We start from the raw sequence: 9,310 nt of genomic DNA on the forward strand, positions 1-9,310 counted from the left end.
TGAAAATGTAAAGACTATAGATTTTCAATAATATTGGGAATATCTAGAATCATTTCTGACCCTAGTATTTATGTATTGCTATCTACTTTTTAAAAATTAGGAGATTACACACACACACACACACACACACACACACACACACACACACACACACACATTCTAGATCTCTTACTTTTCTTGAAAAAGTGGGAAGACTGTGCCATGTTGGGCCTGCAGTGGTAAATGGAGCCGAGAAGCAGTTTCTCTTTTTGACAAGGAATGTGCTCTCTGGTGTGTCCGCCCAGTGCTCAAGCAACTCATCATCCAACTCATCTAACTCATTTAACTCATTTGTTATCTGTCTGGCCCCAAAGGAATCTTAGTTTGTTACTTCTATAAGGATTAAAACATTATATATATGTAGCACCTAGCACAGTGCCTGGAACATGGTACTCAATAAATGTTAGCTATTTATTATCCCAGAAGCAATGAAAGAAAATCATGTGCTTTGGAATCAGAAAGACCTGCATTTGAATCTTGGCTCTGTCACGAAGTAGTTTTGTGACTCTAGGCAAGTTAATTTCACGAAGCCTCAGTTTTCTGCTGTTCCAGTTATGAAAAAAATACCTTCCTTGAAGGAGCAGGACTAATGCTAGGATCACAGATAACATTTGAAATTTATCTAGCAGTATGTTTGGCATAGAATAGGCACCCAATAAAGGAAGCTATCACATCAATAAATATTTTCAAATGAATAAAATAATTACTGTTCGAAAGTCAAATATTTATCAGGCATACTCTGTACAAAAGTATACTGCACAAAAAGAGATCAAAGATGGTATTTAGACTCTCCATTTGTAACAATCCTGTTGAGTAATGACAATGCCATAGTTAATCTAAAAATGATTTATGTTTAGCATGACTGTATTTGGTATTTCTTTTTGTAGTAATTGGCTTTTCTGGAAACTTCTATTCCAACAAAATAACTATATTTTATGTTAAACTCATGACATAAGAGCAGCTGAAAAATTTTTCTGTTTTCTTTACCTCATCCATTCTTTAATTCCTTCCTATTTAAATTCTGTGTTTGAGATAGGTAACATGAAAAGGAAGAAATGTGTGTCACTAAGCACAATTTATTAATTAATAATCATTAAAGAGCAATTTTCTTACTTCACAGTTTGGTTTACTCTTTTTGGGCTATTGTGCTCTCATTTTGCTTGCCTCCATTTCTTTTGCTGCAGTGTCTTTCCCCAAGGCACTTGGATTCTTCTCTAGCAAAAAGAAAGCCCTCCTATTAGGATCATGTCTTTTTTGCATTACCCACATTAATACATACCTTATATATTTTTGATAATAAAAAATTAACCATCAAGCTGTACATGATCTGATGCCTGCTTACCTCTCCAACTTCATCGTATGTCCTCTTTATATTCATGCTGGCCTGCTTGCTGTTCCTGAAATATGCCAAGCTTATTGCTACCTCACAGGGGCTTTTGTCCTTGCTTTTTTTTCTTCTTGGAAGCTTTTTCCCTTTGATATTTGCATGACTCACTTTTTTCTTTTCTTACCTTGAATATCATCTCTCTAGAGAGGCCTTCCCTGGCCACTCTAAACAAAATAGTGGCCCTTTGTCTGCATACCGTCATTATCTCTTTACCTTGCTTTATTTTTCTTCATAGTACTTTTTATTATTTAACATTATGTTATGAATTTATGTGCTTTTGTATCTCAATTTGAATGTAAGCTTTGTGAGAGAAGGGACTCGATCTGTATCTCCATTGCTTAGAACTTTGCTTAGCATATTGTAGATACTCAGTTATTTATTAAATGAATAAATGACTATAATTACCACATAATAGAAATAAAATACCTACAAGAACTAAATTTATTTTTAAAACCACTTACCTCATTTATACTTTGTTTTTGCAAGAAATTTTTCTGATATTTCTGATAAAGTCATTATAATACAGAGATTGCAAAGCACAGGGAAAAAATTCTATGAAATGTGTCTTTAGTTGAATAATGGCTATAGGATGTTTATACTTACATATATAAGATACTCTAAGAGAATTGTAGATTTTTAAAAGTGTGTACAGAGGTTTGATCTTTTTACCTGCTATACTGCCATGTTTCACAAGAGGCACTAATAATAATAATAATAATAATAATAGTAATGATTATGCTAACAATTATAGTTACCAGTAAATGACAGTGTACTATGTACTAGGCCTTTTTATATTTATTATTGTATTACAACAATCTAGCAAGATAAATGTTAATAACTTCATTTTATGGATATGGAAACTAAACCTAAGTTTACAGAGATTTGCCTTAGCTCATAAAGCTAGTAACAGCTGAGGCAAGATTTAGATTTAGTGCTACCTGATCCAAAATATGCTCTATGTTACATTGCTTATCTGGGTATTCAAGAGAATTGAAAAGATCAGTAGAAAAAAATATATATATGCCATAATTTCACATGAAAATGTTACTTTAATTTTATAGATGTATGGTATATGCTGAATTATATCAGATAAGTTATGCTTAACTATTTTAAGGTGTCTTAGTGAACTAACCAAGTAATTTTAGGATATCACAGCTCCTGTTTTATAGTAAGCATAATAACGCACATTTATTGTGTATGATACAGCATTAATTACCATAACTATAGTAAAGCAGAATGTTATGTTAGTATTTGCAGTGATTTTGAAGCAATTAAAGAGCATGCATTAAAAGTCCCTGAGACAACAGAAGAGATGATGGATCAGATATCTTATGTAGAAAAAGCCCGGACAACAGGAATTCAAGAGTTGGTTTCAAGGATTGAGGTAGGTATCTTTTAATTTACATATTTTAAAATAGTTTTTTAAATTGTGAAATATGATAAACATATTGAAAATGTATAAAACATATAGTTAAACAAATAGTTATAAAGTAAGCACTGATGTTGCCACCACCCAGGTCAAGGAATAAGATATTGCCATTACCCAGAAGTACTCTGTGTATAACTTTCTGATCATAAGTACTTCTCTCCTTCTTTCCCCTAGAGGTTTACACTTGGTTTCTATAGTAATCATATATATTTTTTTCTTTAGTTCCACAAACTATATGTGCATCCTTAAACAATATACATTAAAAATTTTTTTTTCTATTACAGTTGCTACATTTAATAGTATACTTATGCCTTCCCTAGCACAGGATTATATACTATTCACCTATATTGTGCTCAGTTTTTTATTTAAAAACGTGAACCATAACACATACCAAAAGTTGCATAAAACATAAATTGTACAATTTAAATGTTATATAGAAAACACCCAGTAATTATGACCCAAGGAAAGAAATAGAACCTTGCCGATACCCTAGAAGCCCATCACAATCTCTTGTCTTTTTCTGGATGGGCACACTGTCCTGACTTTTAATCACTTCCTTGTTCTTCTTTATAAAGATAATAAAATTCTTCTAAATATGTACTTCTAATCAATATAGATAACATCTATCTTAATTTTATCTTTCTGTTTGCTGTTTCTATTCTTGTGTCTTGTCAACATCATGTTAGTAATGTTATCATTTCTTAACTTTATTTTCATTGCTATCTGGTAACTCATCTATAACTATACGACAGTTTACTATTTTAATTTCACCGTTTTGGATATTTGAGCTGTTGCTACTTTTGCTATTAATAGCAATGCTACTGGGAACATTTCCGTATATGTATCCTGGTGCATATGGTCATGCATTTCTCCAGGTGTTAGAAGATACACTTATTTTCACTTTTACCAGCTAAAGCAAAACTTATCCAATTTATCAGTAGTGTATAAGAGTCCTATTACTTTACATTCTTACCCATAGTGGCTATTATGAAATATTTAACATTTTGCTAGTCTGTTGGATGGCAGTCCTTATATTTTTAATTTGCATTTTCCTGAAAACAAATGAATTTGAACACTTTTCATATGCTTGTTGATCATTTAGAGTTCTTCATTTGTTAAATGCCAGTTTATGTCTTTTGCCTACTTTTCTTTTGGATCATTTGTCTTTTTCCTATTGATTTGTAATCATTTTTTAAAAAAAACTATAGCAGGTAAAATGTAAAAAAAGTTTACCATCTTAACCATTATAAGTATAGAATTCAGCGTAGTAGTTTTGCATATATTATTGATAAATATTCCTTCTTCACTCTGTAATTTAACTTTTTAATGATGTTTTTGATGGACAGTTCTTAATTTCATTTATTTATTTATTTAGTTAGTTAGTTAGTTTTTTTTTTTTTTCAATTATTGTCGACACCACTATTCTATTAATTTCAGGTGTACAACACAGGTAAATTTTAAAATTTACCAATTGGTACCTCTTAATCCTTCCTACCCCCTTGAAGGTTTTGTTTTTCTTTTTTTTCTTATATTTTTTAAAAATTTATTTTAATTAGTTTCAAATATACAGTACATTGGTTAGACATCTATATAGTTTATAAAATGATCTCCCCAATTGCTCCCTATTTCCCATGACCCTCCTCCTAGCCAACATATTAATGCTAACTGCATTCCCTATGCTGTGCTCTGCATCCCTCTGACCATCCTTCAGCTACTAATTTGTACTTCTTTAACACTTCACCCCATTCTCCCAGCCCCCAGCCCTCCTCCCCTCTGCTCGTTACCAAATTGTCCACTGTAATTGTGACTCTGTTTTTGATTAGTTCTTTTTATTCCTTAGATTTCACATGTAAGTGAAATTATATAGTGTTTATCTTTCTCTGCCTGACTTAAATACCTTCTAAGTCCATCAAAGCAATATGTTTTTCCATACCCTTCCTTTTAGTCTGTCTTTTAATCTGAAGTGAGTCTCTTATAGGCAACATGTAGAGATCTTGTTTTCCTTTCCATTCATCCACTCTTTTAGTTGGAGCACTTAATTCTTTTCCATTTGAGATACTTATCGATAGGAATGTAGTTGTTACCATGCTTTATTACTGTTTTTGATACATGTTTTTCCTTCTTAAAGAAGTCCCTCCAACATTTCCTGTGATACTGGCTTGGTGTTGATAAATTCTTTTAGTTTGTTTTTGTCTGGGAAGCTCTTGATCTGTCCTTCAACTCTAAATGATAGCTTTGCTGAATAAATTATCCTTGGTTGTAGATCCTGGGTCTTCATCACATCGATTATTTTGTGCCAAGCCTTTCTGTCCTGCATAGTTTCTTTTGAGAAATCAGCTGCCAGTCTTATAGATATTCCCTTACAGACAACTATCTGCTTTTCTCTTGCTGCTTTTAATATTCTTTCTTTTTATTTAACTTTCGGCATATTAATTATGATGTGTCTTGGTGTGGGCCTCTTTGGATCCCTGTATATTGGGATTCTCTGAGCTTCCTGGGGTTTTAAGTCCATTTCCTTCACCAGGTTAGGGAAATTTTCCATCATTATTTTTTCAACTGTTCAACATCTTGATTTTCTTCAGGTATGCCTATCAGATGGATATTTGGACCCTTAATAGTGTCCCATATGCTCCTTAAATTATTTTTTATAGTCTTAACATCTTATCTCTTGCTGTTCTGATTGTGTGTCCTTGGCTTTCCTGTCCTCTAGATAGGGCATTTAATCCTTTTCTTTATTCACTCTGTTTATTCCATTTAATATATTTCTCATCTCAGATAATATGTTCTTCATTTCAGACTGGTTCTCTTTTATAATTTCCATTTCCATATTTATTTTTTTATCTCTTTGTTGAAGTTCTCACTGAATTTATCTACACTTCCCAAAAGTTCATTGAGCACCTTTATAACTAGTGTTTTGAACTCTGCATCTCTTAGATTTCTTGACTCCATTATATCTGGATCTCTGTTCTGTTCTCTCATAAGGTTTCTGTTTCATTGTCTTCCCATTTTGGCTGCCTTTCCATGTCTGTTTCTATGTACTAAGCAAAGCTCTTAAGTCTCCATCATATTAGTGTGGATTTGTGAAGTAGATGTCCAGTGGTACAGTCCTGAGAAGGGTTCAGCTTCAGGCCAAACTTAGCCCAAGCTTCTGCCCTTCCAGAGCCACCTGTTAAGATTCATCAAGCAATCCACAGATGCTGTGCGTGTAGTTGCCTCAAAAGGCCATACCAGAAACCGAGGCCAGCTGCCTCCAGTGTGAGTCTAGGCGCTGCTCAGCAAGGAGCACTTGACTTGCTGAGGATAAACCTGGATGTGGCTTGGGTGGGGCCTCGGGTTGCCGGTGGCGGGGTTTCAGGGAATCCTCTGGATGGAGCAACCTCTGTTATCCAGTCTGATGACCTCATGGCAATGGCGGCGCTGTGTCCACCCATTGGGAGGGAGGAGGGCTTAATAGGGAACAATGGATACCGCTGGCACTTCTGTACAGATCGAGTCTTGCCTCAGCCCTCACTCGGACAATGTCTCTCTGTAAGTCCCTGGTGCCCCCTGCACGCAACCTAATCGGCACTGGTGCTCCGAGCGAGCAGGTCTGTCACCACGAAAATCCACTTGAGGACACAGCCCCTTTAAGAGGCTTCTGCCACTGCCGCTGTTGCAGCCTCCTTCTCACTCAGCTGCTTGGGACCAGGCAGCCTCGCGTTCTCGCCTCGTCCTACCTTCTGCCGTTTCAGGGTGATTTCTCAGATTTCTCTCTAGTTGTATGGCTTGTTCTTCTAGATCCCAGGTGATTTTTCCTTGCTGCTGCTCCTTGTTTCTGTCACAACTTTGATTTGGTCGCCAGAGGGATGAACAGAGCCTCTATCATCTACGCCATTTTTTCCCCCTCAATTTTTTTTATTTTTTAAAATATTTTTTAGTTTTCAATTATAGTTGACATACAGTATTATATTAGTTTTAGGTGTACAATATAGCAATTAGACATTTGTATAACTCATTAAGCGATCACCCAGATAAATCTAGTACCTATCTGACACCATACACAATTATTATAATGTTATTGACTATATTTCTTATAGTATACTTTACATCCCCATGACTATTTTGAAACTATCAATTTGTACTACTTAATCCCTTCTCTCTTTTTTTTACCTATTTCTCCAGCTCCCTTTTCATCTGGCAACATCAAAATGTTCTATGTATCTATGAACTTGTTTCTGTCTTATTTGTTCATTTATTTTGTTTTTTAGATTCCACACGTAAGTGAAATCATATGGTTTTGTCTTTCTATGTCTGACTTATTTTACTTAGCATAATACCCTCTAGGTCCATCCATATTGTTGCAGATGGCAAGATTTCACTCTTTTTTAATGGCTCAGTAATATTCATTTGTATAGGTATACCACCTCTTCTTTATCCATTCATCTATTGGTGGACACTTAGGTTGCTTCCATGTCTTGGCTACTGTAAGTATTGCTGCATTGAACATATGGATGCATATGTCTTTTCAAATTAGTGTTTTGGGTTTCTTTGGATAAATACCAGAAGTGGAATTGCTGGCTCCTTCTCTGTCTCTTGTTATAGCTTTTATTTTAAGTCTATTTTGTCTGACATAAGTATTGCTACCCCAGCTTTTATTTTTTTCATTTCCATTTTCATGAAATATCTTTTCCATCCCTTTACTTTCAGTCTGTGCGTGTCTTTCAGTCTGAGGTGATTCTCTTGTAGGCAGCACATGTAAGGTTCTTGTTTTCACATTCATTCAGTCACCCTGTGTTTTGATTGGAGCATTTAATCCATTTACATTTAAAGCAATTGTTGATAAATATCTAGTTAGTGCCATTTTATTATTCATATTTTTAAACTCTTTTTCTTCTTCTTAAAGAAGTCCCTTTAACATTTTTTGTAGTACTGGTTTGGTGGTGATGAACTCCATTAGCTTTTTCTTCTCTGGGAAGCTCTTTTTCTGTCCTTCAATTCTAAATGATATCTTTGCTGGGTAGAATAATCTTGGTTGTAGGTCCTTGCTTTTCTTCACTTTTAATATTTCATGCTAATGGCTCCTGGCCTGCAAAGTTTCTGTTAGGAAATCTCCCGATAGCCTTAAGGGAGCTCCTTGTCCGTAACAAACTGCTTTTCTCTTGCTGCTTTTAAGATTCTCTATTTGTCTTTAACTTTTGGCATTTTAATTATGATGCGTCTTGGTGTGGGTCTGTTTGGGTTTGTCTTGTTTGGGACTCTCTGCACTTCCTGGGCTTGTATGTCTGTTTCCTTTGCCAGATTAGAAAAGTTTTCAGTCATTATTTCTTCAAATGGGTTTTCAATTCCTTGCTAGCTCTCTTTTTATTTTGGTACCCCTACGATGCTAATGTTGATATGCTTGATGTTGCCCCAGAGGTCCCTTAAACTATCCTTATTTTTTTTAAATTATTTTTTTGTTGCTTTTCTGGTTGAGTGTTTTCTGCTACCTTATCCTCTAAATTGCTGATTCAATCCTCTGCTTCAACTAATCAGTTGATTCCCTCTAATATATTCTTCATTTAGGTTACTGCATTCTTCATTTCTCACTGGTTATTTTTTATGTTTGCTATCTCTGTTTTTATGTTTCCTATCTCTTCGTTGAAGTTCTCAATGAGATAATTGACCATCCTTATAACCAGTGTTTTGATCTCTGCATCTGGTAGATTGCTTGTCTCCATTCTGTTTAGTGTTTTCTGTGTCTGGTAGATTGCTTGTCTCCATTCTGTTTAGTGTTTTCTTGTTTAAGAATTCCTTTGTATGTGGAGTCATCAAGCTTTTTTTTCTTCTTGTATTCTTTCCTAGAAGCTGTTTAGTTTCGCCTTTCAGGTTTAGGTTTTTAGTCCTCTGGGAATTTTATTTTTGTGAATGATGCAAAGTCTAATTTAATTATTTTTCCTTGTACATGAGCAATTATGTGTTTATTGAAAAGACTATTGCTTCCCCATTCCTCTGCATTGTGACCTCTATCATATATCAAGTGTTCATATATGTGTAGATTTGTTTTAAGACATTCTATTCTGTTCCATTGGCCTATTTGTCTACCCTTGTATCAACACACAGACTTAGTTACAACAACTTAAATGTAATACCAGTAATAAGTCTTGACATCTGGTAGAGCATGTCCTCCCAGTCTATTCTTCAAGATTCTTGCTTGTCCTTGGCCCTTTAGTATTTTCATACAAATTTTAGAATTGGCTTATCATATTCCATAAAATAACTTTTTGGGATTTTGATTGAGATTGCATCAAAGTGATAATAAATTTAGAGAATTAGCGTCTTTCCAACATAAATTTTAGAATCAGTTTTTCAGATTCCACAAAAATCTTTTAGGATTTTGATTAGAAATGCATTAAATAGATGGAGAAAATCAGTACATTTACAATATTAAAGTTTTCCAATTCATGATAAATATTTTATTTATTCACCTCTTCTTTAAT

General features: G+C 34.3%; 1 protein-coding gene across 1 annotated transcript in view; it reads left to right on the top strand.

Annotated features, from left to right (window-relative positions):
* Positions 1–9,310, top strand: part of DNAH12 (dynein axonemal heavy chain 12) — a 228,350-nt gene that overhangs the window by 40,245 nt on the left and 178,795 nt on the right. Inside the window, exon 14 of the mRNA XM_023537644.1 lies at positions 2,675–2,810. Coding sequence (XP_023393412.1) covers positions 2,675–2,810 — 136 coding nt within the window. The remainder of the gene's footprint in view (positions 1–2,674; positions 2,811–9,310) is intronic.

This window comes from Pteropus vampyrus, unplaced genomic scaffold (assembly GCF_000151845.1).
Source record: "Pteropus vampyrus isolate Shadow unplaced genomic scaffold, Pvam_2.0 Scaffold195, whole genome shotgun sequence".
NCBI classification, from domain to species: domain Eukaryota; kingdom Metazoa; phylum Chordata; class Mammalia; order Chiroptera; family Pteropodidae; genus Pteropus; species Pteropus vampyrus.